At 48.5% G+C, this 27,437-nt stretch overlaps 2 protein-coding genes across 2 annotated transcripts; both read right to left on the bottom strand.

The window, feature by feature from the left end:
* Positions 1–223: 223 nt before the first annotated feature.
* LOC133628930 (uncharacterized) lies at positions 224–2,293 on the bottom strand. Its single transcript, XM_062019107.1, has 2 exons — positions 1,622–2,293; positions 224–462 (listed from the first exon to the last, which is right to left on the bottom strand). The coding sequence occupies exons 1-2, from the start codon at positions 2,160–2,162 to the stop codon at positions 374–376; spliced, it is 630 nt and encodes a 209-aa protein (XP_061875091.1). The 5' UTR covers positions 2,163–2,293; the 3' UTR covers positions 224–373.
* Positions 2,294–11,944: 9,651 nt separating this feature from the next.
* Positions 11,945–14,946, bottom strand: SPINK4 (serine peptidase inhibitor Kazal type 4). Its single transcript, XM_010207299.2, has 4 exons — positions 14,871–14,946; positions 13,958–13,992; positions 13,495–13,607; positions 11,945–11,999 (listed from the first exon to the last, which is right to left on the bottom strand). Exons 1-4 carry the CDS (start codon positions 14,941–14,943, stop codon positions 11,945–11,947), a joined length of 276 nt encoding a protein of 91 aa, XP_010205601.1. The 5' UTR covers positions 14,944–14,946.
* Between the last annotated feature and the right edge of the window lie 12,491 nt (positions 14,947–27,437).

Below are 27,437 nucleotides of genomic sequence, written 5' to 3'. Positions count from 1 at the left end.
TTGCATTTCTGCAAATTAGAAATACCTTTCAGAAATATGGATGGACACAGGTCTCTACACTTAAACTGTAGTATGGTGGGGCATTATGCAGCCCTGCATGGGACCACCACCCAGGTGAAATGGCCTGACAGCACAGAGGACAGCAGGGCTCATGAGCTGCAGGCAGCAGGCAACTCCCAAAAGTACCCCTTAACATAACCTGAAAGAAGCATAGACAGCAGAGTGACCAGGAGAGTATGAGCTTTATTACTCATAAGGAAGGTCAAAATTGCTTGTCAGAGTTTATCAGGCAGATGTCTGATAACATGAAAAACAAATACAGCACACATATTCCATTTTCATTTTCTAGGCTCTTAAAATGTTTTGTCATGTTTTAGTTATCCAGGTGATCATTTTCCAGAGGAGTATTCAAGTCTTCTGGTATCTCTGCTGCTGCTGCCAGGTTCAGCACCTCGACTTCATCTGTAAGATATGCAAGAAACAGGTCATTTCATATCAGGGGCTCTTGTGTGTTACCCCTCTATGCCCTGCTAAAGCCCCCCATGGCCAGATCCCTGCACCTGGTTGTGGTGTTTGGTAGCTCCTGAGGCCTGTTGGATTTTCAAAGGACATGGAGTTTGTGAAGAGAAGTTGGAGACAGTAAAGCCCCGGTGGTTTTAAAGGCAGGAGATAAATGAAAGCAGCCCTGATGCTTGCCCATGTCAAGGTCTCAAGGCTGGGAGCTGGGCTGGTGTGATGTGCCCCTGTTAACCCCAGTTCCTAAGATGCAGAATGGTGATTTTCCACGGCGCAAAGGCATGTCATGCCTTGCAGCAAGAGGCCTCTTCTTCTCCCCGGCACAGACATTGCTGGAAATGTAGTAATCAGGGAGTCAGAGGATGCTCACCTTCTCTGAAGCAGATCCTAGGTTTTCTTCGCTCTGACGCAAACTGCATGCTTGGCTCACTGACTGCTAAAGTAAATGTCCTGTCCTCTTCCCAAGCCAGATCTGTGAGTAACTCCTTCTGGCCCAAGCTGTGTTAGCTGTAAATGGATTTCCTGAGCCCAGACAGTAATCTGCTGTTCAAACCAGCTTAGGGCCCTCTGTGCTTCAGTCCTGGCAGGTTTCAAAAGTTCAGTCCCCTGCAGACACCCATCCCTTACCCCAGTGTCCACCTTTCCCTCCCTGCCACCCTGGTGTGAGCCCCCAAATGGGGTGGAAAGTGAACAGTGTGTCTGGGCATGGACTATCCCTGACCAGCTCCCTGATCAGGGACACTACTTTCTCTCCACAGCATCTCCATCCTAACCTGGCTCTTAGCAGAGCCACAGAGGTGTCCTTAAGCAAAGGAACTATTTAGGACCAGTGATTACAGGCCCCAAACCAATGGCTCTAATGACAGTGGTGGACTTTTTATCACTCCCCATGACTTGGAGAGCAGTATTGGCCCACACAGCCCCAGTACCACCCCTACCCTTTTACAGCTACCCAAGTCAAATTTGATGGGGCAGGGACCCATGCACTAGTGGTGCCATGGGCTAGTTGTTTATGAGGTGGGCAACCTTGGCTGACAGTCCTCAAGATGCAGCACTGCCTTGCCCTCTAAGCACCCACGGGGCCAGCAGCTCTCCAGCAGCTCACCCGTGGCAGGATCCTGGCCCAGGGCTGCCAGCTCTTCCTGCATCCCACCAGCCAGGGACTGCATCCCACCAGCCAGGCCCAGAGTAGTCAGCACCGGTGGCTGTTCTTGATGCACCATCTGCAACGGTGACAGCTCTGAGGGCACTGGCTCAGCCTCCCCTTGGGGACCAGGCTGGGGGTCTGGCTCCAGTTCCAGCTCTGATCTGAGCTTCACCACTGACTGACGGCCTCGGCCTCGCCTCCCTCCTCTGCTTCTCCTCTGTCGTTTGATCTTCTCCCTGCCAGGGGATTTCACACTAGTGAAAAGTTGTGTGTGGGGAGGAAGACTTTCCCTCCTGCCCCAAGAATGCTTTACCAAGCCTTCTGCTGTGATCATGACCTCTTCCATCTCAACAGAAGTGGCACTTCTGCAGCCCTCCTCCCCAACCCTGTGAAGCAGCCCTCTGTGGATGCACCAGGGAGTCAGAGCTTGAGCACTGAATTTTTCCCCAGCCCCAAGCTGTGGTTGAAGATTATTTGCCACCCAACCCAGTACATACATAACCCACTCCCTGTCCGTTTCTGCCCCTCCACTGCCGGTTGCAGGTCACTTTTCCCCCCTGAAGACTGATGGGCTCCAGCCCAGCTCTGTCCTTGTGCAAAGATGAAAGGGCTGGCCTGCCATGCATAAGCACCATGGCATAAGCAAGACTTGCCTCTGAATCCAATGAATTGCATCTTTCTCCTGGGCTTCTGCTTTTCTTTTCCGGAGCAGCTCCCGATCTCTCAAATGGTAGAGGGTGATGTCTACAAGTACAAATTGAGTGCTAACACCACAATCTGGACAAAGGACAATTTGATCCCTTCCTGCCTGGTGACAGAGCACAGGTCGAGAGGACATGCTCTTTCTGTCATGAAGTGGATTTTGACACAAAATTGCTTTGGCACTGTACTTCCAGCTCAGTCTTGGTGAGTAGGGTCTGACAACACACCACCCAGAGGTCCCAGGCTCCTGTGCTGAAAGTTACTATAAATTTCTGGTCACAGCTTTCTTTCCACTGATGCAGCTGTGGGGTGCCCCTTTTCCAATGTAGTCACCACTGTAGCAACTTGGGGCCCAGTGAAAGCACAGAGCCGGCTCTCCGTGCCACGAGGACACCTTAAATCTTTTGGCTAGACATAGCTACAGGCTACAAGGTAATTCTTTGTGTTTGCTCTGCTGTTACACTTTTGCCCATATAGTTGCAAGTAGTCACCACTGAGATTAAGATGCTAGTCTAACTGACCAAAGACAAAGACTTGACCTGCAGAACAACTGGCCTTACAACACAGGAAAAGGTCTGTGGGGGCAAGGGGGTGAGCCAGAAGGCACAGGCTTTCCTGTACACTGATGCTCACGTGTATTATGCTGGGACTGTGTGTGACTCAACAAGAGAGCAGAACGGGGCTAGTACACATTGCTGGAGGTGAGGGGAATGGTCCCTAAGACCATACAAGTAGCCTCAAACTGGTATGCAGCTACAAAGACAACTATGGCAGGGCTGAAGACTGACTTGCGTATGTGAGAAAGCTCCAATGCTGACTTTATCATCTGGGCAAGAAGTGCAGGTTACCTACAGGCACCAAGAGGCATATCCCAGATCCCAGTCACCCTCTGCAATGCCTTCTAAAGTCAAGGTAAGTTGTGCCCATTTCATTGACTGCAAAGGGCTTCCTGAGACAAAGACACCTCAGTCATCTAGATCTGAGCAAATGAATTCCTGAACAGAAGCCAGCACTGAACGCCTTCCCCTAAGTCTTTGTCCTAACAGACAAGATCCCAATAGGTCTTGTGGTTTCTGATCCTGTCAGACCTGAATTTTCTAGCTTGAACTCCAAGCTGTGATAATAAAGACCTGGCTTAGATCAGTTAGCTCCCTTGAGACTGAAGGCATTGTTCAGGAACAACACCACTTCCCCAGAGCCTGGAGGTAGAGGCAGCTCTTCCCACAGGCACACTGAAGAGGTCACAAAAGAGATAATTTTCATAGTTCCAACAAAACACAAACAAGGTAAAAGCAAAGCTATGACCTGCTCCCTCTATAGGTAATCAGATCCAGCTCCTTCCACAAAAAGCCTCAGCTAGCACTAAAATATTAGGTCAAATCAATGAACAATCGTCATTTTGTCACTCCCTTGTCCATCTGGGAAAACTGACAAGGTGAGGCTGCAGAGGCAGAGCTGGGATTACAGCTCCTGTATCCCAGATGTCTATTAAATGCAAGAAAAAACTGTAGTCCAGGACAGAATAAAGCCATAGTGACAGCAGGAGCCAACATCTACCCAAAGCAAATCTTTACAGAAGACACTTGCAATAATTAATAACAGTACTGCAGAAATTCAGCTTGGATAAGATTTCTGTTGATCTCTCTCCCAATGTACTCATCAAAGCAGGGCCAGCTGTAAAATTACATCAAGCTGTCTAGGACCTTGTTCAAGGAAGCTGGGAATACCTCAAAGCCCACCTCTTTGTCACCACACTGCTCCAACCGTTATTTTTGTTTTTCATTTTTTTTATCAAGTCATGTTTGAAACTTGGACCTGGGGCCTCCTGTCACAATGCACTCCAAAAAAAAAGGATCTGTTTCTCTCATCTCCATAACCCCTGCTGAGCAGAGGATGACTGCAGTGAGTTGTCCCTCAGCCTTCTCTTCTCCTGGAAGAACAAGCCTGGTTTTGTTTTATGTCACCTGCTCCAGATATACAGGAGAAGACAATTCCCTTTCTCTGAAAGAACTTCCAGCCTGATCAGACCAAAGAGAAAGGGTACAGCTGAATGTGATGTGAATGTGAAAGCCACATGCCATGACGGTGACGGGATGACCAGTGACCATATCAGCCTCAGAGATGAAGAACACAGAATTTGAACAGCACAACATGCAGCCAAGAGGACATTCTCTAAATGGGAAGCTATGCCCTGACATGAAGCAGTGTGAGGCAGCAGAGCTCCGCAGCAGGAGATGACTCTGCCACCCACGGAGAAAAAGGCAGGAAGAGCTGCCTGGGAAGACGAGGTTACAAGTCAACTTTAGCAGAATCTGCACAGGGCTTCAGCTTAACTACTGAAGTACATGACTCCCTTGCACATGCCTTTTCAGACACGGTAACTTTCTTTCTCTTTTAAAATGTCTTGCAGGCTGTAAAAAACATTTTTGGCTGCTTGCAACCAATCTCTTTCCCAACTCGTCCTAAACAAATTATTTTGCACAGGTAGCAAACTGCCCTCATTAATTTCTAACGGGTCTGAGAGAGCACTCCTACAGCTGCTTCAAAGCTGGCTGTCACCTGCTACCACTAGACAGGAAAGATTGCAGTAAAACATCTATACCTTGATGGAAAATTAATTTAGCAGAGGACAGAAATGCTTAGAGGTGAAAGGAAAAGGGAAAAAAATCCAAAAACCATCAAACTAACAGAACAATGAGACAGTATTGCCAGATGATACATTGACACTCTCTGAGGGACCTGAAACACCTTTGTAGGAGTTTCTGCCTCTGTAATCTGAAGCAAAATATGCAGAAAACCCACATATATTTGCAGTTAAGTATGCATTCCATCCCCCAAGCATGAACTGGTACTTATTAGCTAATTTCTTAGAAACCACTGGTGACGGATCATTCTCTCATCTCTCCCAAAACTCAAGTTAAGAGTGATCTTGTCATTACCTGGCACAGCATTCTCCTCCTGGGCTGCAGAGGATGGCAGGGAAGAGTCTGAATAAGCATGGTCTTTGTCCAAACTCTCCATGGCTCTTTGCAGTTTTAAATATAAAACGGCTTAGTTCCTTGGGAACAGCATCTGGAGATACTGGTGCAGCAGAATGAGAGCTTGAAAAAAATGCAAACTGCCCACCCAAAACCTCTTATCTGTCCAGGCCACTAGTACGGCAATAATATTCTCCTTATCAGAACACAAAGTTGTGCAAGTCTGTGTGAACTGCAAGACATGTTAGTGTTTTTATACAGCACATAATTCCATTTCAGATAAGAAATTTATACTTGGTGCTGCTAAATTGTGACTCAGATGCCCTTCTTTATAGTAGAGAGAAGCTGCACAGCAGGGCAGGATGCAGCACTGCCTCACTGCTGATTCCCAGAGTGAGATGCATGGAGGTGTTTTTAGTCCTTGAGGACTGACCCCTTGTGAGGTCTGAAGTAGAACATATGCTGTTTGAAAGATGCTTCCATAAGATCCTTGCAGTGCTGGTAGAAGGGATCTCCATCTCCACTCCAGCCTCCCACACAAGGAGTCAGAACTGTCTGCTGCACAAGGATGGAGACTGACAAATTCACACAACCTTTCCAAGGGCTGCACTATCTTCCTGGGAAATGCAGACAGAATAGTGAATCCCCAGGGGCCTGTGCCAAGGGCCTATGTGCTTTGAGGACTTTCAGTGACTCATTGTTTCACTATCTGATCGATCAAGGCTATAGGCAAAGCACTTACCTCATGAAGAGGGATGGCAGTGAGCAGCCCTAGTAAAACCAGTGGGAAGACCCATCTGTCCCCTTGCTCCCATAGGAAGATATTCTTTAGTGCTTGCTCCTCACACTGTATGCATACTCATATAGCCTCTGTAGGATTATCTTTGGGGCCAATATAGCTGCAAAATGGAAGCTTCTGCTTGGTACAGTGGCTTTGATCTTGGGATCCTGTTCCCTGCTCTATAGTCTGAATGGCCAGGCCCCCAGGTCAATCTGCCACAGTTTGTTGCATGTTAGATGAGGTGGCAATCCTTGACTCCTCTATAAACTGTCTTAAGAGTTTTTCATGCCAGAATAGCACAGAAGAAAACTTAAAACTGAAGATTACACCTCTATAAAACAATTCTGTTGGAGCACGAACATGCCACCACTTTCACCAGTTTCTAACACATTCAGTGCCAAAATATTTGGGATTCAGCTTCTACCAGCACTTTTCTCCATGAGATACCCAACTGCTTATGCTATGGTGAAGTGCTCAGGTCCCTACCCTCCGCTGCCCAGTTTAATGCAAAATGGCTCCAAAGTTGGTAGAAGAACCCAAGAATGTGGTTACTCTCAGATCCTCTGGGCATTGCCCACTTTTCATGACAGGGATTGTCCCATCTCCTTTTGCAGTCCCAAGGCTTGCCTTGAAGCAGAGCAGCAACTCAGGGGTGACCAGACCTGCACTGCCTCCAGTCTTTGCCAGGCTTTTTGGTTTGTTGGGTTTTTTTAATGTATATACATCTTTTACTCCTTGTAGGTTCTTCCACTAGGTCCCTAGCAATTCCAGAGTTTGAAATTTCATCTCTGTGTATTTCTGAAGACATAATATGGGAGTCTGTGGTCATTTCTGCTGCCTTTCTGCTTATCCCCAAAGCTACCACTTCACACTAGGGCTCCTCCCCAGTGTCCACTGCAGATTATGTGGTGCTTCCAGAGAGGCGGGGCAGGTTTAACAGCCCCAAGAGAAGCAGCAGGGTGGTGGCAGCAGAGCAGGTATGGGAAGGGTCTGATATGAGAGGGTGGGCCAGGAGCATGGATGGCATAAAGAGATGTGAGGCTTCCAAGTCATTCACAGGCAAGTTTCTTATAGCTCGGCCACAAGTGAAGGCAATGTGTCCCGTGCAGGTGAGGCTGTCCTTGTTCCAGCCTTGTGTGATTGAGGTCACCCTGTCTCATACAGACATCCTGAAAACTGTATCTTGCAGAACCATGCAAAGACAGTGCTTGGGAAGGAGGAAAGTTCATCACACCTCAAGTACTGTTTGTTTCAGGCCTCTTGCTACAACAAAGATATTGGGGTGCTGGACTGTGTCCGTAGGAGAGTAATGAAGATGATAGAGTCTAGAGAACAAGTCTTAGAAGTGGCTGATGTAGCTGGAGTTGTTTAGTCTGGGGAAAAGGAAGCTGAAGGGAGACCTTATCACTTTACAAGATTACAGTGATTTGGATGTCAATCTCTGCTCCCAAGTAACAAGTGACAGGACAAGAGGAAAACAGCCTCAAATGGTACCAGGGGAGGTTTAGATTGGATATTGGGGAAAGAATTCTTCACCAGAAGAGTTGTCAAGCATTGGACTGGGCTGCCTGGGGAAGCAATGGAGACACTATCCCTGGAGATTCTTGAAAGACATGCTTGGGGACACAGCTTGGTGGTGGGCTTGGCAATATTTAGTTAATGGTTGGACTTGATGATCTTAAGGGTCTTTTCCAACCAAAATTATTCTGTTCTGTGATTCTATATCTGTGACCATAGAGGGATATCACATCTCAAAGTGCTCTTATAAAGAGCTTGGCGTATCCTTGGCTGCTTGCAGGTGATGTGAAACATGGAAGAAAGGGTAGAAATCCCTGGGTGTTTCAGTGCTCCACAGGGGCAGGGTGCATTCTCAGGCTGCGACTAACTCAGCTTCTCACACTCCTCATCTACTCAGTCACACCAAAGCCTGGAGAGGTCTGATAAATGACTGTTGACACAGCAAAACACTGCCACATGGCAGAAATGGTACTGTGTTTCTCCATTCCAGCTGTCTTCTAGCTGGGTAGAAACCAATAGATTTATAAAGAACATTTGTGAATGAAGCAGTTACTGTTCCCTCAGAGTCTTTAGAAGTTCTTCTTTAAAGACATGCTTTAAAATTTTACACTGTGGGATAACATTGTGGGAATTACAGAACTCCTCTACCTAGTTTTGACTTGTCTCTGCTCTAAAGAGGAGGGATTGAGAGGAAGAGGCTCGCTTACAATGCCACGGAAACCAGTCTTATCTTAGAGCCCAACGTTGTCTCACAATATCCCACCAGCACCAGCAACACAGTAGATTCTTCTCCAGCATAGCTCTGTAGCACATGTGGCCAAAGATGAATTTGTCCAAGCACATTAAACCAGTCTTGGTTGCATGAACTGATGCAGCTGTATACTTTATGGTGTGCCAGGTACTGCTTCCTGCCCCTTTCTCTGCACATTTCAGTTCAGTTGGCACTGAGCCACCTTCTTTGATGCATCCACTCTCCTACGTGAGGACCTGGAGGAGTTCAACCAGTTGTCTAGCAACATGAGCAGCTTCAGGGTCACAGACTGCTTGAGTGTCACTGGACCTGCGCGGTAGGGAAACACTCCCAAACTTGAGTATGGCTGACTCTGACAGCCCCCCCTACACCTTTCACCACCCAAAAGCCCTGGGAATGTCTTGTCCAAGGAACCTAGGGCTGGATGCTGTCACTGGGCCCATCTTCTGGCACAACTGGGACTGCTGTCACTGCAGACAAAATAACAGCCGACCTTGTATCTATGTATAAGCCAAAGCTCTTTATGAGCCTCAACAGTATCTCTTTTTACTCCCATCTGGCATTGCTACTGCAAAGCAACATCCAGAGACCTGCCTATCTTTCCCCGTAGACATGGATGCAGCCCTGAGCCTGGGTTCATCTCAGGGATCGATGGGGACAGCTGGGATGGCTATGCCACTATCACTCTAGCATGGTGTCAGGGTACTTCTTCCCATTTTGCCTTGCATGACAGGGTGGGAGAGGCAATTTTCAGGCCCATTTTTCACTCCCAGACTTGAGGTAGGTTTGGGGACAGCTTGCCTGACTTTTCTGGGAGCAGGACTATCAGTAGCTCTTTACGATGTACTATGATGCCTGTGAACACAGATAATTCCTTCCTCCTCCTGCCTTGACTGAACCATGAAAAGGTGGGAAACAGATAAATTTAACAGGTAAAACTCTATGCAAGAGTGCAAATCCATGTGCATAGCCAGCAGAGAGCAATGCATCTCAGGCATCTTGCTGTCCACCAGTTACCTCTTGTGTCTTTCATGGTGTTGTCAGATATGGGTCTGCCAAGCTTTAGAATCAGGTTCTCTGCACCAGTGTGGATCCAGCCATCCTGCACCAGCCCTCAAGGTCTATGGTGCTTTTAAATCACTCCCTTTGCCTCCTCTCTGTCTGCTACTTGCCCTTGTGCCATGTGAAATAAAGAGCCAAATCCATGAGCCCCTGAGGAGGACAGATATCTCTAAATTCTCCAAGTGTAGAGTTCATGTTGACTCTGTCCTGAGGCTGCCCATGCTTTGACCTTGGAGTTCTGGCCTGCAAGCGTGTGTTTTATCTCTACAGTTTCTGAATAAATACTCTGTGTTTTGCTGCAGGCATGTGGTTTCTCTCCTCAGAAGAGGTCCCAAAGTGTCTGTGTTGTTTTTTCCTAGGCTCTGCAAATAAACAGACATGGCTCTCGAGGAATACACAGCGACAGTCTGCATCCACCTCTGCCTGCATGGTTAAAGGCACTGCATGGGGCTGAAATGCCAGTGCCTGGTCCCCCAGTCCCAGTTGTCCACCATGCGATACTAGGCATAACCTTCCCCTCAGTCCCAGCAGAGAGCTGGGACCGAGCAGTCTGAATATCACCCTGCCTGCGGCTCACCTGGCAGCATAAGCAGAAAACCTTGGGGGAGGGCAGTGGGGAGTGGGGGTGGTGCTACTCACCATGGAAGTGTTTTTAGGGTGGAAAACCCACCAAAGCCCTTCCCTACTGTGCAGGGGAGACCCTATCTGAAGGTCCTTAGGAAAGGACTGTCAATGCAGAGAGCAACACTCAGCCAGACCCCTCTCCCTCTGCCTGAGGACTGGAGGAAGGCAAACTGGAGGAAGGCAAACTGGAGGAACTGGAGGAAGGCAAACAGGCTTGCAGAGCCCTGGGACAAATGAGCTGATGGTATAACAGCAGCAGTGGTGGACAGGCAGGCAAATCTGTGTCCCTCTGCTGCAGAAGTGGAAAGGGTCCAGGAAAGGAGAAGAGAGATCATCAAAATCTCTGGACGACTCTGAGCAACTAGCCAGGCTAGGACTTTTTGGCCTGGGGAAGTGCTTTTAATGACAGAAAATCTGACAACAGCCCCTGGGCCAGAAAACAGATGACCAGGTCAGAGGGATCTCTCATCTCATCAAGTATGGCTGTTCCATATGGCTTAATACTATTTCCTGCTGCAGCACTGAATCTATCACCACTGGCTTTTCCATGCATTACACTGCTGCAGTGTCTCACTGTGTGGCTCCAGGAAGGTGGAGAGCTGTGAGACATGTGTGGGGATGGGCTGTGTGACCAGCTGGCCAAGCACAGTAGCCATGGTACTGGTACAGCTCTCAGACTTGCACGGTGGTCACTGAATTCAGGGGTCTTGCTTGACTGTATGATGCAGCCCCAGCCTTTACTCAGATGCCTACAAATGAGTCATGTAGCAAGTCAGAGAGGAGTGATCCCCTATGGGTGAGCACAAACTTGTGCTGTGAGAGTTTCAGCCCACATTGAAGCACTTTTCAAAGCTGATCTGAAATCCCAATCAGTCATTCTGTAGAAATACAACATCTGCTGCAGGACTGAAGTGAATTCAGGAGGCAAATCCTGGATTAGCCAGTTGCTTCTCATCTCTGCCACTGTGAGCAAAGGGAGTCCTTTGCATGCTCACATTGTGCAACCTAATTTCAGGTATTTCGTGAAAGACAAGTGTGTCACATCTGGTAGAAGTAGGAGGCAAAAGACCAGAGGGAATCCCGAGGACTACCAGCGCACATCTAGACTGTTACTTTGTTTGGACTCCACTCTGCTGCAGTTACAAAGACAACTTTCTCGCGCCAGGAGCAACTTAGACCTGAAATCTGGCAAGAGTTGGGAACCTACAGTTCCCAGAAGGCATTTCTGGGTAGTCAGTTCTGTTTGGATGTTGGTCTCAAGTGTTGGAAGAGAGATCCAAGGTCGCTCATGTACAGGATCTCCACTCTCCCTCTTTCCCGTCTCCGCTATGTTATCTGGGCTGACTCCTGTTGTGAAGGACTCTTGGATTAAAAAAAAATATATAACATCTAGAATGAGAAGTGCAAATGTTACTATTTTCAATTTACATCAGTTCTAGAAGCCATGGAACCTGGGGTTTGTCTTCTACCACACTGAAGAAACTTTACTTTCGCTTTGCTAAATTGCCTCCTACAGAAAAAAACACTGTACTTACTGAGCAACTTCTTCACCAGGATTTGTGTTTTTCTGGCTCCTCTCATGTGGCCTTTCTCACAGGAGTGTAGGTGAAATAACACTCACAGTGCAGGACCCTGGTTAGTGATGTGGATTTGAAATGAATTATTTGACTGTACACTTTCAGTAGCCCTTTATGGGAACTGGCTTGTGCTGTTTTCCATCAGCCTTGCATAAAAAAGTGCTGTTGAAATAAGACTGTGCATGTCATTTTATTATTCACTATTGCTAAGTTAAATGTGCAAGCAGCAAGGAATACACAGGATCAATTAATCACCTGTTTCTAGGCTCAGGAAAGCTACCAGAAAGCTCAGAGATCTTGACACTCCCCATCTTCCAAAATCCGGATGTCTTGCCTAGTTTTCCTAGAATAACATAGGAAAGAAGAGTAAGAGCTCAAAAAATACTCCCTGAGTCATACTTTGGCTCCTGTCCAGCCCATGAAATGGAGCTGACTATTATAAAACTGGCTTGCTCATTTTCCTGTCTAAAAAGCTGAGGTGACTGCAAGCTATTCTAGACCACAGGTGCCCTCTCCCCAGTGATGCAGCACTGGAGGTGGGTCTCCAAACCAACTCACTCACAGCACTGCCATCCCCAGTGTGAGGTAATGGTGGCCATGGCTCTCTCTAAGACCTAACCCCTACCTGCCCAGGATGGAGACCCCCCTCTAGCTCTGTGGTGCACCATTCTTCTGGGGAAGGGATTTCCCCCATGTTCAACCATATACTCTGAGGCTGCTGCTTGTGGCTGTTGCCCTGTGTTGCATCACCAGGTACCATGAAGAAAAGTGTGGCTCTGTTCCATTTGAAACCATCGGCTGCTGGTAGACTCCCCCACAAGCCTCTCCTTTCCCAGACTGGCTGGATGTAGCTCCTCTGCACCTCCTTGCAGCTTCCCTTAACAAGCTAATAAATCCTGTCCTCCAGCAGCCCAGTAATTGGTTTATGTTATTTGCCAAGCAAATGCACTGCTGATCTTTGTTCAACCTGATCTTCACCTTTGGTCCCTTTCTAACAGGAATCTCTGCTCAGGTAGTCACTTCCCAAGCTGGACAAAATCACTGACTCAAAGCAATGCTTGTGCTTTTTATGGGGTTCCTGTTGCCCTAGTCCTTAGGTTTATGGTAACATCTTTTGTTAAGTTCTGCCAAAAGAATCATGAGGCACAAAAATGGGAATCCACATTCACAGAGGTCACTTTGAAGGACTTTGTGGTGCTATGTGGCTATCCATACTAGATGTCCGGTTGACATTTTTGCTGATCTAAGTTCGACATTCCCCTCTCTAATTGCAAGCAGCACAGACAGAAAGACCCTCTCCCACCCTCTATGGAACATCTGGATTGTTGCCAGCTTGCAAGCACTTGTGTAGGAGGGTCTTCTGGCCACAAATGTCTGACCTCACCTTTTAGATTTGCTAATCACATGGCCACAGGGCAATGTGACTTAGCAAACTGATCCAAAGGATGAATGTGCAGCTTTACTGTGGGATTAGTCCCCTGCCAACACAATGAGCTACATTCTTCTGCTGGCAGCTGCACAGTAGACACTAAATGTGGTACTGAGGGTGAGGCAGGAAGCTACAGGAAAGGGCTGGGGGCATGCCTGCACTCACTCACGGGCACTGCCAGCGCAGGAGGCTTCCCAGCCCAGTGTCCCACTCAGCAGCCACTCGTTGCCAGAGGATAGAAGCATGCCTCCCCTCTGCAGTGGCTTTGCCAGAGGGAATGGGTATGCCTCCCATTTGCCAGGGCTTTCCTCAGTCATGAGGCAGCCTGAGTGATGGTATTTTGCAAGCACCCAATTTCAGATGGCCAAAATTAGAGCTGTTGAGGTCTCTGCCAAGGGCATAAGCTTACATTTTCTGCACACAGAGCTGGCATTCGTTGGCATAGGTGTTCCCATCGGTCCCACACACAGGCAAGTACAGGAGGGGGCAGGCCTGAAGCTCAACCATCTCTCCACACACCGGCTGGAAAGGAGAAACCGCAGCATGTGTCAGTGCCTGCAGCACTCATCTCTTCCTCCCACAGCACCCAGACACTAGCAGGTGCCATTGGCCACCTGGTTCCCTTTGCCACACACAGGGCAGGGTGTGCAAACAAGCAAGGAGCAGGGGCCACTACATCACTCAGTTGGACTCACGACTTGGACTTTAATGCAGGTTTAGACTCACAGCTTGGTCTTTGATGCAGATTTAGATACTGGAGCATCAGTACCCATGAGGCTGGGGATGATTGCTGGGAGCAGCCTTTCTCCCAAGTAGGCCAGGCACTAAATCCCAACTCAAGCCATGAATAAGGAAAACCAGAAATCTCTTACCTTTCTCAGGCTATTCCCTTCATTCTGGTGTGTCCCTGAAACAGAACAGAAACCTGTGAGTGTGACATGCTTGTAACCAGTGACAGGGGCATGAGGCATCCACAGACAGTCACATACCAAACCAAAGGGAAGGCAGGACTGTGCAAGGCCTTCTCAGGACCCAGATCCACTATGTGGATTTCATGAGGGAAGATCAGTTTGTCACTGTCTCCCTCCCAAGCAGGGCAGTGCACAGCCTCCATCTGTAGCTAAGCTAGCTTGGACAAAACTGGGAATACCTGTTCCCACCTCCTAATCTCTCACAGGACAGCCTTCCCTCCAATCTCTGGACCAGGGTCTCCACGAGGCATCCAACACATCCCAGGAAATATGACCCTATGAAGTGCTGTGTGGGGACATGATTTATCTTAAAGGGCTGAGGCTGGGTGATGTGGCACAGCTGGACAACAGCCATTCCCAGAGAGAGCTGCATTTCTCTTTGTGAGTCAAGTACAGCAGTAGCAATAGTTCACAGTCTGTCTGTGCAGGGCACAAATGCCCTGGAAGCCTGAGGGCTCACATGCAAGCTGTTGCAGGACCACCACTATGTGCACCTCAGTAGCATGGGTTTTCCAGAGCCTACAAACAACTGCTTTCCACATAAATATGCTGAGCACATAGTGCTGTTGCAGATTTCCAGGTCTTCTAGGAGGTAGGAACAACAGTAGTTGCCACCCCAGCGTATGTGCTGCCCTCCCATATCCTGAATCCCATTCGCATTGTGGGCTGTCCCCTACCCCATCCCTCTCCTGAGTGCACCATGATTGAAGGACCACACCCAAACTGCTAATAAGCTATGGCATGTTCACTCCAGTCCTTCTTCCCGCCACACTGGCACAGCCTCCATGGCTGCCAAGACACAGTGCAAGCTTACCGTCGGCAGCGACAACAGCCACCAGTGCCCCCAACACCACCGCTGATACCACCACCATCTCCCTGGTGGGCATGGCCAGGTCAGGCACATACACTTGCGTGCCTCGCTCCACTTGTGGCTGCCTTTATAGCAGAGGCTTATCTCAGCAGTGCTGGGAAAAGCAGCATTTTGAGCAGTGTTTGATCTGCTGTGGAAAAACAACTGGACTGTACATTGAGAAGGATCTCTTAGGTGCTGTCATGCAACTGATAAGCCACCTCAGTGCCATTTGCCAGCTCCAAGTGCTGCTGGTGGCAGTTGCCTTATAATCCCTTCACATCACTGTCTGGGTTGAGCAATGCTGCTCTTCTGTGCTCCACCCGGCCAGCTTACCTCTGGATATATCTCACACAGAATCACAGAGTCACCAAACCAGCACTCCAAATTTGCAGCTGCTGTTTTTCATATGTGGCACATATCTCCATTTGGGTTGGGAAGCTTCTCATGAAAAAATCAGGAAATTCAGGATGATTTGGGTAGCCGCACCATGGCCTGAACAGTATCCCATGAGGCCTGACCAATATCCCATTAGACCTAATCAGGCAGATGTTCAGCTACCTGATACACCAGACAGGACCTAAGGAAGACAATCTCAAACATGCAGGAGGGCAGCTGTCATAATGCAGCAAGCCCACTGGGTAGGATGGGATAGGCTGGAGGTGCAGTAGGGCTGTAGAGAATGAAACTTGGGTGAATGGGAACGGGGAGTTTGCACCTGCAGCCACTTCCTGTGCTCCTCTGCCCATCATCATGGGTAGTTTCCTTGCTCTGCTCACCAGAATTCTTGGTCACATATGTAGTTGCAGCTGAGATCAGCAGAACAAAATGGTGTTTATCATAAGATTTGGTATTATGTAAGGGGGTTGTGTGTGTGGATATACCCAATTTAAATACTCAGAGGTGGCACGTACAGCAGCAAGAAACAGAGAAGGTGGAGAGGCTCCTCAGTGGTAAGAGACACCAACTCTTCAGTGAAGGACAGCTCAGCAAGCATCGCTGCCCTAGAAGATCCCAGTTGCTTTGTCTATGAGACTGGACAGTTAATGTCAGTCTTTCTGTATGTGCACCCTCATCACCTCTTTCTGAGAAGCTGAATTTTCCACATCCGTCCCCACTTTCTTCTGGTGAATCAGAATCAGTTGGTGAAGGATAGAAAAGAGGACCGTTGGGTGGAAAGTAAGTGTTGTAGCTGAAGACAAGTGTTGACTGAGAACTTCTTCGGGACAGACATATCAAGATGAAGTCTCACAAGTGACAGTGGGCCTCCTTCATGCTGGGAGCAGGTAGCAGGCAAGAGGAGGTGGGTGTCCTACAGAAAACACCAGCGGGCTGGAGAGGTCCAGACATCCACAGCATGCACAACTGCACTTGCTGAGGAGCTGACCATGACTGTGCTTAGAACTCTTTTTCTCCACAGTGAAGATATACACTTACAAAGACATACACTGGCCCCAGATGGCTGAGACAAGAGCATCCCCCATGGTATGGGCCCTGCACAAGGCTGCTCCCATCCTTGTCCTTGGGAGATCCTTTCACCCAACTCAGCAGGGCTGTAACCAGGTTTTGGGAAGGAGAAAGATGACTGATTCAGGGTTCCTTTTTCAGAACTATTCCTCTGCTCTGCTGCCACGGCTCTGCGCATGTTTTTTTATTCTCTCTTCACGGAATTTACACAATTCAATAACCTTTGGCTTTTATTATTATTCCACTTTGGAAATTCCTGAACTAAAGTAAATATTTAACTGCATTAGTAGTTTTTCCTGAGGCACATGGGGGTCTGTTCGTCTTGTTTAGTCTAGTACAAGGAGGGACAAAGGGGCATCTGATAGCGGCCTACAACTACTGGAAAGGCAGTTGATGGAGCCAGACTCTTCTCGGTAGTGACAGATGACAGAATAAAAAGCAACAGGCACAAATGGAGGCCCTGAGATGTTCGGGTTCGGAGTTAGGAAAGAAACTTTACTCTGAAGGGTTAGTAACCCAGACCAGCAGGGAAGTAAGAGATTTCCATCCTCAGAAGGCCATGCACATAGGCACGGCTGCCCCGATCAAGACCAGCTGTATACAAGGTTTGATGGGCAAGTCCCAGAAGGTCCTGTCACCAGCACGCTGGATTCTGGGGACACAGCAGCTCTTGCTCCCTGGCACGTACAGATTTGTTTCCTTAGGCACTCACCTTGCATACCTGGTCATAATCAACACTCAACTATGTGGACAACATGGGGTCATCTCCTGCTTCCACATTGACAGCATATGTCTGGATGAAGCTTGTCATGGACCTTTACAGTCTCTTTCAACATTTTTACTATGAAAAAACACCCAAACACTAACAATGCCTCGGGTGCCACTGCTGCAGAGAATCATGCTGACCCACTGTCTCTTTGGGCAGCAGCACAGGAGCAACAGGCTGGGGCTATGCAGCTGGTACATGTTGTGTACTCTGGATCTCCATCCTGGGGTGGAGGGTAGCAGGAAATGTCTGCATCCCCTCTGTGCCAGAGGCTGCAGGTCATACGATGGTGCAGAAAAGCTATTGGCCAATAACAAGGCTTGATCTTCCTCCACTTCTTTCATAAGTGATATTTAAAAACCACTGCCATCATAGAGCAAATTAAAATGACAAACTAAGAGATGGCAATGGGGAAATAACCTCCTGTAAGCTTGGTTTTGTCTTTTCCTACTTTTCTCTCAAACACAGGCTTGCAGGCCCTGATGAATGTCCTGCCTACTGTCCCCCTTGAAGAAGAAATTCTTCCTTGGGTGGGACAGGAGGATTTCTGATAGCTACTTGTCCTCACGTTGGCCATGCAACTGCAGCTACATCTGAAACAGTTACACAGTTGAACCTGGGCTTTCCTCCTTTGTGTTGCAGACATCACACACACTTCTGCTGTCCCCAGTGTATCCTGGGCTTCCAGCAGCATGGCAGCACATGGGGGAGCTGGTCCCCATCCTTTGCATCTGGGGCTGCCCTTGGACTCCCTTTTGTCTTCTCTTTGGATATGGGAGAGGGTCCTGGCGCTGCCACTCTCAGGAGGAGCAGCTATGAAGGTCCTGAGCTTGTCGTCTGTGGATCTGGGTGCTTACTTTTGCTATCAGTTGGAGATGGTGGCAACAAGGAAGGTGACTTCAACTTGCAAAAGTGATTTCAGTACTCCTTCTCTTGCAATATTGCCCCTCCATTCACACTTATACCCACACTCTCACTGGCACCCACCCACCCATGTCCACGTCGCCTGCCCAGGATTGCATTGTGAGCCCTTACCATGCTTTGGCCTCCTGGGTGATCACAGCTTCTGTTTGTAACCCTGCCATCTGGCTGGGCACCAGTGGCAACATGCCAAGCTGAATTGCACCACATGGCTCCTGCTCCACCTCTGCCTGGTGGCCTTATCTGTGGTGTGGCCTTGATGTTGTCACCACTCCATGCAGCACCTGCTGGTTCCTTGCTGTTATCTGTCGCCTTTACTGGATTTCATGGCTGTTCTCAGCCTCCCACTTTCATGCTCTTGCAATAGTAAAATTTTAACTCCTCTTCTGCTACTCCTTCCAGGGCTTTCATATCGCAGTGAACACCTGGGACCAAAGACACACCGTAGTACTCCAGGAGCAGAGTGCTGTGTTGCTCATCCAGCCCAAGCCCACAATCTAACCTCCCACCACAAGAGGGGGTAAGTCAAAAAGTGGAGGGCAAGTACCACGTTCATTCTTGGCTCCCTCTCTGCCTCCAGATGGTTTTACTGAGACCAGGAAAGTCTGTGCTCTGCCTCTCTGCTCACCCCGAGGTCTCCCCACAGGTGGGAAGGAGAAGGGCAGATTTGCTGTCCTTTGCACACACACAAAAAAGCAGAGATGCAAGTGTCCAGAAGTTTTGCTTTGGATAAACAAGGAAGTCAAAACCTCACATCTGAGGAGGTCTTGCAAAACCAGGACAGTGACGAGCCATCACGGCTTCCTGGCAATTTCATCAGACTTTCTGGATCCAGAACACACCTTTGGGTGCCTTCTTCCTCTTTATTACTGTGGGTAAATACTACCAAATGTAAGGCAGTGAGTAACTCTCATTATTTGGCAACTAAAAAATTTCCCAGTGACACCATTGGCTGCAAGAGGGCGAGATAGAGTTCGTTCCTAGATGAGTCCTCCTGCCTGCTGACACTCACACCGGTGGAGCTGACAGCAACAACGTAGCATTGATCTGAAAAAGATCAGAGCTTCCCACTGAGCTGGGCTGCACCCTCGACCTTAAAGGTGCAGTAGGCTGAGGGAAGCATCCATTGCACACCTTTTTTCCCTGCTTCGGCTGCCAGCTGGAGTCACCGTAGCTGGGTAGAAGTTGCTGTGGCTCACCCGGACCCAAGGACATCTGCCTCTCCTCTCCTTTGAGTGTGCATGTGCCTGTTCAGACCTCTGAACTGTGAGACATACTCTGAATGCACCTGTGGTCCACAAATGTCCTGCAGCTCCTTGGCAGTGTAAGGATGGTGATGACCTTCCTTTTGACATGGGCTCCCACATGAGGAACAGGTGTTCCAGTCCTCAGTGCAGCAGATAGATAAAACACCAGGAAAAGATGGATTTACTTTTTTCCTAAGTAATTGTTCGGCATGGGTTATGCCATGCTGGTGTAGGGGAGGGGATGAATTTGTGTGTCTGGGCTGGATGGGCAGAACTCCGAGCCAGTTGGGCTGGGACTGCTGTGGGGCTGTGCTCTCCTGCTCCAGGCTTATACAGTTAACCTGGATGCTGATAGCAGCAATAGGTATATTGGCTGTCACAAGCACACCAATGTCGACTCTTGTTTATCTGGGAACTTGCACCTACTGCAATTTACAAAAAAAAAAAAAAAAAAATCAGGTTTCAAAGTCTCTTTGTCCCTGGAGTTTGTTTCTGGATGAGTAAACCTGTTCTGGACTTCAGTCTTTTGCACATTCTGAGAACCATGTTGCTAATTCCATCTTGTGTAGGACTGAATGCTATCATCACCCTGCATTTAGCACCATGCTGGAGGAAAACAGGTTGTGCATATGTCTGCTCTCTCCTTCAAAGTGACAGCTGCTCTTGGCAACTATTTGTGGAGGTCTTTTGCAGCAAAAGATCTTCCCGATCTACCAGTTGCTAAAGCATCCAAAAGCTACCCTTTTGGGATGAACTAATGTGAAGAGTGATGTGATGTAAGAGAATCAAGGCAGACTTTTTTTGTTTTTTTTTTTTTCTCTGTGCATTGAAGGGATGTTCAGTGATGCTGCATTTGCATGCATCTTTGGCAGTAAGGGCACCCAGTCGTGCCCAGCCAACTTTCCACATTGTCTCTGGTAACATTCACATTGGTTTCCACTTTCTTCTACACATCCAGGGGTGCAGCATCCATCTGAAGAAAATTCAAGGAATGAAACACTCTCCAATGTGATGTTAATACAGTGAGTGTGCTGGCACACACATTGCTCACCACTTTCCCTCCAGTTGAATTGCCAGATAAAGAAGCAGTGTGTCTCACATAGGTACTAAAAGCAGTCAAGTATGTCCTTCAGATTGCCTGCTACTTCCGACTTCAGATACCACCTACTGTGCAGGTATCATTATTTTCTCCAAATGACCTATTAACTGCCTGATTATGTACAAATTAACACCAGCAGGGATCCATGACAAATATCTTAAAACAGAAGGGCAATGTCACCCACTGCAAAATCCATCCAGTTTCTTCCAGCACATTTCTGCAGTTTGGGTTTCAATTCCTCTTAAAAATTGTAGAGTGAAATTTGTCATTTAGAAAGCAAAGTTCTCTCTCTGATATTTACGCTGAGATAGCCATACCTTCACTAACTCTCACCTCTGCTTTACTTTTTACTCTCATGCTATGGCTACCTAGATCTATACTGGTGGATCAGAGCAGAATTAGAAGCATTGCAAGAAGCTGGATTTTGAGTAGCCAGACACTAATGCAAAGTTTCTCCTTTGGCAACCTGTCAGGCAAAATGAGCTTAACAGTGAGACCAAACCACAGCTTTGTGCACAACCTTCATCCCAGATTCTGCTCTGGAAAATGGAGAGCCTGTTCAAGGGCCCAGACAGATCTTTGCAAAGTCCTGGCACCACTAGACAGATGATATTCTTGCTACTGTGAGTCCCACAAGGCAAAGCAGTGGATAAAGAAGAAATTCACTGCTGATAATGACAGTCACAAAGCAGGACCCACTAGCACCGTTGAGGAGGAAAGCAGGAGGTGATCTGTGTCAGCACTTGCTATTTCAGGGCTGCTTGTCACCCTTCCCAAATTTCCCCTGTGCAAAACCAGTCCACAAAACTGATTCACAGTGGCAGTAGAAATTAAATGGGAACTTCCAGGTTTGTAAGATGATGTTACATTTGAATGTCACACTCTGCCAAGCTGGACCAGTTTCAAGCCTTTATTTCAAGTAATGAGCATTGAAAATTGTAGACAAAGCTTGTTGTCTGGTCTCTTGTGAGCTTTCTTTCCTCAGTGACAGTACTGTCTCTGACTTGACTCTTCTAGTTTTCCTGCAAAGGGCAAAAGGATACTGTGATTGGATCTCCAGAGCTTTCCACCTGTTTTCATTTGTTCCTCTGCTGTCTGACCACCTTGCCTGCTACCTGCCCCTCCAGCTGAAGTCAGTACTTACCAACCCTCCTTCTAAACCAGCACCTTGGCAGAAGAACTCTGCAGCTAACACCACGGTGAGCAGAGGCCTCCTGGAGCGGCATCCTGAGACCAAGGAGCAAACTGGGACACTCAGCCTCGTAGCTCTGTGGCAAGGCAACCCACACAAATCACAGACCCATGACCCTGCCTCTGGCCCCTGCCCTGTGGAAATGTGCTGCTCTGCATTACTCACACAGTGGTTCTGGAAACAAACAGAGGAATGTGCCTGATTGGTGTGGTGCTACACACCAGTAGTGCTTGCTCACAGGCAAGAGACAGGGGAAGAGAGAGAAACAGACACCAGGGACATCCTCGGGGTTTTGCATACCTTCAAGGGAGAGTAATGACCCCAAAGAGGGTTCCTCATGGCAGCTGCTGGACAGGGAGCACATGGCTGTCCTGCTGGCATTCCTGGAAGCAGCATTACTTTTATGGCAGCTGTGGTAAGTTCACCCCAGAGCGTGGCAGCAGAGTGCGGTGCATGGGCTGGAATTCTGAGCATGGGTGGATATGCTAGGCCTGTCGCCAGCACTCGGGGACAAGTGCCAGCAGAGGGCACTTTTGAACTGAGGTACTCCATGCACAGAACCCTATGCAGTGGAGACTGGCCCCACTGCAGCCCACCACCATCCCACACCCCTCAGCAGCTGCCCCTTCTCCAAATCGCGACCTTACTTGCACACTTCTCATCTTTATCTGCTTCTTGACCAAGCTTTGCTCATCCCATGCACCTCTTTCATCACCATAGGGAGGTGTGCTGCGTGTTTTTTGCTCTTGTGAGCAACTCCGGGGATGCAGGTTTCACCCAGTGTGATCCGAAGCTCCTCACATGTGTGGGGCCTGCTGCTGTTACCAGGGATGCTCAGGGCTGCCACAACCACACTGAAGAGCAGGACCACAAACCAGAACTCCCACTCTCCATAGAGAAGCCAACGAGATGCACGCTGAGGTGGGAGTAAGCTGTTAGGAGAGCTGCTATAGGGGCTGTGCTTCTGTGCACCCTTCCTGGCCAGAATAGGGCTACTGAGGCTTTACACTATGATACTCAGAAGGGCTAGACCAGCTCTTGCACCTTTATTGTCCCAGACACCTTCAACTCCACCAAGCCCTGCCCTTAGAGCAGTCAGGTATTGCTGTGGACCAGTGGACAGAGTATTCCCATGTGGATACACTGCTGCAATGCTGGAGATGACCACACACTGCTCTTCATACAAGGAGTGATTGCCCCACGGCAGCGGTTGGTGCTACTCACATGGCTGAAATGTTGACCTCAGCATGGACCAGGAAAGCCATACCATGTTGTACCAAATCATTCCCTAAGCTGCTGGATTCATAAATCCCAATTTGGTACACATATATTTTCCTGCATTCCGCCATGCTCCTTGAGAACCTTGCTTTCTCTTTAGAGTATGGGGCTTACAACCCCGCTCCTCTGCCTCATACTTTGAGGCCTCGCTACAAAAGCCTTGTCCCACTACCAGTGAACTTTCACTCTAATTCACCTTGATGGTTTGTTTCAGCAAGTATTTTGAATGTTTATGTCTTCTAACTGCCAATTTTGATTAAAATCAGAGTTACAAGTCATTAGGCAGGGTGGATGGACAGATGTATTGGTGTGCAGCAAGGCAGTATAGTCACTCAGTAGTGTTTTGTAAGGAAAAAGGTAAGAATTATTGTCACTGAAGAGGAACATCACCACTCCAACGAAGCCAGGGAGCTACAAATTGATTCTGGAATGACTGATAAAGTAAAATCCCAAGGACTCTTCACAGGTGGGGCTGAGATAAGAGACTGCAAAGAGGAAAAGCTGGAGAAGGCTAACATGTAGCCTGACCTTGCCTAAAGGCATGAACTTACGCGTTTTTCTTTTCATCCCAGTGCAGTGAGGCAAGAGAAAGCAAGTGCCTGCGTGGTGTTTAGCTGCCTGCTGGGTTCAAACACTGCACACAGGAAAAAAAGGGCAGTATTTTTATATCCCTCACACAAAAACATAGCAGGCATAGTGCCACCCTACCATGCAGAAAAACGTGGGGAAAATGGGGAAATATGTGTTAGACACTTCCTAACTCTCTGATGTTTATACTGAATACAGTCTGTAACTTCATTTGCTATTGCTAGCTAAATGTAAGATGTGATGTACAGAGTATGTCACAGAAAATCAAATTGGCTCTGCTTTGAGTCACTGTCAAGGTCTGACTCTCAGTGCACCACGAGGAAACTTCCTTAAAAATAGCAAGTTCAAGGGTGAATGAAAGACAAATTTTAATAGCATTAGCCCAGCGAACAGAAAAGAGGAAGCAGATGTCTGTGGTCATGCACCTTGACTGCAGGGTAGCTCTTCCTCCTTGAGCTTCTTCACGGCAAAAGCAATGCCTAACCACCAAAGGAGCTTTCAAGTGGAAACAACTTAGAAGGGGTAAACAGAATTGAAGTCAAATTCTTGTTCTGCAAGAAAACTTCTTTATCCCAGAGTAAGGTAGATTTGTCCAGATTCAGGATTGTTCCTCAAGACCACTGACCATTTCAATTTTTGAAGATGAGTACAGAATCTCCTACTGATGGTAACAGCCAAACTTCTTGGGCACCCTCTTGTCCCTGCTGTCCCACCAGCACTGCAAACTGAGGCCATGCTCTGCTGGTTTTCATCACAACCAGTAATGAAAAAGCATGTGTGCTTGCTTGTCTGTAGCATTGTATGGTGTTGTGGTTTAGGCCCATCAGGGAACAAAGACCACGATTAGCCTCGAGTACCAAAGAGGCTGAGGATTGCCCAAGGGCAGGGAGAGCTTAATTGCCACTTAAGGTTCAGGGCAAAACAGACCAGGCCACTCGGTTTGGGGATGAAAACAGAAAATAACTTAATGCAACATCAACTAAAACATACCCCCAAAACATGACCAAGATAAAGCAACACAGAGTAGTACAACAATGAAGAGTCTGACCAGCCTTTTTAAGAACACCTTCTTGCCACACCTCGAGGTTTTTACCTCGTCCCCCCTTGAACGGTTCGGGGTGGGGGTGGGGGCGTGGGGCAGGGAGTGGGGGTTTCAGGAGGCAGTCTATTCTCGATAGCTTCTGCCCTGTGTCCCTCCTCAGGACAGGTGGACTCCGCACCAGTCCTCCCTGCAAGTCCGTGGGGTAACTCACACACACGGCAGCCCTGCACGGGCTGCTCTGGCGCACACTTATCCCAAAGGCTGCAGCTCCTCTCTGCCTCTCGTGTGGGGCTGCTGTGCGGCCTGCAGGCTCTCCAGCACGGCCTGGGCCATGGCCGTCTCCCCACACAGTCCCTCGCCCGTCCGGGCTCACTCACATGGAGCTGCTGGTAACTCTCAGTCCTGCCATGGATCTCCATAGGTTGCAGGGGCACAGTCTGCATTCTCACCACGGCTTGCAGAAGGCTCTCTGGTCTATTGCTTCTCCTTCCTTCCTCCTTCTCTGGCTGAAGGGTCCGTGTGGTCGCCTCCATCTTGTATCACTCTTACACCTCCTGCCAGCACTTCAAATTCCCGTCCCCTAAATAGTGATGGCAGAGGCACCAGATTGGCCCAGCCGGGCCAGAGGTGGGTGTGAACCCAGGAGCCGGGGGAGAGTCCACAAACTCTTTACCGGGTCTTCACTGCAACCCGCTCCCCCTGTTACCAAGCAAAAGCTGCTCCTTGCTAAACCAGAACATATGGCTATAGTCTGTGGGATCAGATGACAAAACATCGATCTGGTAAGGACCAGGTTCTCCAACCTCAACACAAACCAAGAAACAGCAACATGCAGCATCTGAAGAGATGTCACAGAAGAGCGACACTCTTGAGACTAAGAAACGGCAGCGTTGTCAGCAGTTGAAGGATGGGACATGGTACACTTCTTCAAAGGCCCCAGGTGGTGTATTAATGCGGAAGAGTACCTGTGAGCAGTCATTGAATATGAGTATTGAAAGAGTATCCAGACATGTTGGATGGGAGCCTAGCTCCATAGACCAGCACTTTGGTGGCCCACCAAGCAACACTGGAGGCTGCTGAAATCCAGGAGGGCTGAGGGAATTGAGAGTGGTGCCTCTGTGTGTTGGCAGGCAGTTTTAAATGAGAGGAATACAGATTCATTTTCTCCTCACAGTGACTTTGCTTCCATGAGACAAAGTTAAGAGTAATATTAAATGGTAGCATTAAATGTGCTCTCATGGCCAAGGCCAATGGCATTCTGGGATGCATCAAGAAGAGCATAGTCAGCAGGTCAAGGGAGGTTCTGCTCCCCTTCTCCTCTGCCTTGGTGAGGCCTCATCTGGAGTCCTGTGTCTCAGCTCAAGAGGGACAGGGAACTTCTGGAGAGAGTCCAGCACTGGTCCACCGAGATGATCAGGGCACTGGAATATCTTCCTTATGAGGAAAGGCTGCGAGAACTGGGGCTGTTTAGTGTGGAGAAGAGGAGATTGAGGGAGGATCTCATTAATATTTACAAATACCTAAATGGTGGATGTCAGGAGATTGGGACATCCCTTTTTTCTATTGTATCTATTGACAGGATAAGGGGTAATGGGATGAAGCTGGAACACAAAAAGTTCCATTTAAACAAAAGAACAACTATTTTGGGACCTGATCTAGATGACCCTGCTTCTGCAGGGGGGTTGGACTAGATGATCTCTAAAGGTCCCTTCCAACCCCTACCATTCTATGGTTCTATTTCACTGTGAGGGTGAGGAGCCCTGGTACAGGCTGCCCAGGGAGGTTGTGGAGTCTCCTTCCTTGGCAGTCTTCAAAATGTGCCTGTGACCTGACCTAGGTGGGCCTGCTTTAGCAAGAGGGCTGGACTAATGATCTCTTAAGGTCCCTTCCAACCCCTGCCATTCTGTGATTAAGGACCACTGGCAGACGTTATTCATTGCACTTGAAAACCACTTGAGTGTGACCCAGTGTCTCTGAAGCACTCTGAGGCTCGTGGGTCTAACCACACACATGCAAGTCTGCCAGACTGCCACCAAGATTTTGCCTGGTCAGCTGTGAGTCTCACTTATCCCGCAAGTCACTGATGCCCACTGACTCCTCTCCAGTCAGCCATGAGCAAGGTGCTTGCAGAGCCCAGGGGAACCGTAAAGTTAGCATTGGCTTCATGACTATTGCTGCTCTTACAGAAGGACAACAATAAACCCTCCCACCACCAGGGCTGCTGGCTAAAACAGGATTACAGAGCAGCTCCAAGATGAAATGCATTTAACTTTGAGGAATATTGGATCGAGTGCAGACCTGCTTGCCTAGGCATTTCTACTGGCTTGATGGACATGACGAAACTCCTTCCTCAGAAATGTGGGACAGCTCTTGAATAGAGCACCAGAGAGGTGGAGATCTGCATGCTGGGGGGCTTTCAAGGCTTGGAGGGACAAAACCACATCTGATTTCACTTGCTGCTGGCAATAACTTTGTTACAAACCGGACATTTTGCTGGAGATCTGCACAAGGTCCAGCCACCAGCACTGCTGGGGTCCTGTGATTTATTCAACAAAAAGATGATCCTGGCCTTTTTCACTTTACAGAAAACGTATTGAAACAAGCTCCACCAAGCTGACAGAAAACTACAGTTTATGCTTAGTCTCGCAAAGTGAAGGCTGTCTCCAAGGTACACGAATCTGAACAGCCGAGCTTCCGCGCCGCAACTCGCAGATGCCTCTAACGCCCTCTGCAGGCACGGTTACTACACGGTGTTACCAGCTACCGTGCCGGAGAAGCCAAATAGGGAAAAGAGGACTGCGTTCCCAGGGGTCAGCCCCGCTGCGGGACTGTCCGCTCCAGCGCGGACGGAGACGCTGCTTTATCCCCGTAGGTGGGGACGGAGACACTGCTTTATCCCCGTAGGTGGGGGACTGGGATGATGCCAGGAGT

This window comes from Colius striatus, chromosome Z (genome assembly GCF_028858725.1).
Source record: "Colius striatus isolate bColStr4 chromosome Z, bColStr4.1.hap1, whole genome shotgun sequence".
In the NCBI taxonomy this organism is placed as follows: domain Eukaryota; kingdom Metazoa; phylum Chordata; class Aves; order Coliiformes; family Coliidae; genus Colius; species Colius striatus.
Note: the sequence above shows the minus strand (reverse complement) of the source record. Positions and strands in the feature narration are given on the sequence as shown.

What these genes read in the sequence shown, in the direction of transcription:
- LOC133628930 (XM_062019107.1), bottom strand. Translation starts at nt 2,162, where the DNA reads ATGTATGTACTGGGTTGGGTGGCAAATAATCTTCAACCACAGCTTGGG. An exon ending in GGGCCAGGATCCTGCCACGG is followed by an intron (nt 463 to 1,621) that starts GTGAGCTGCTGG and finishes CATATCTTACAG; the next exon opens with ATGAAGTCGAGGTGCTGAAC.
- SPINK4 (XM_010207299.2), bottom strand. Translation starts at nt 14,943, where the DNA reads ATGCCCACCAGGGAGATGGTGGTGGTATCAGCGGTGGTGTTGGGGGCA. An exon ending in AAGGGAATAGCCTGAGAAAG is followed by an intron (nt 13,608 to 13,957) that starts GTAAGAGATTTC and finishes TCTCCTTTCCAG; the next exon opens with CCGGTGTGTGGAGAGATGGT. An exon ending in CAGCTCTGTGTGCAGAAAAT is followed by an intron (nt 12,000 to 13,494) that starts GTAAGCTTATGC and finishes ATGTTATTCTAG; the next exon opens with GAAAACTAGGCAAGACATCC.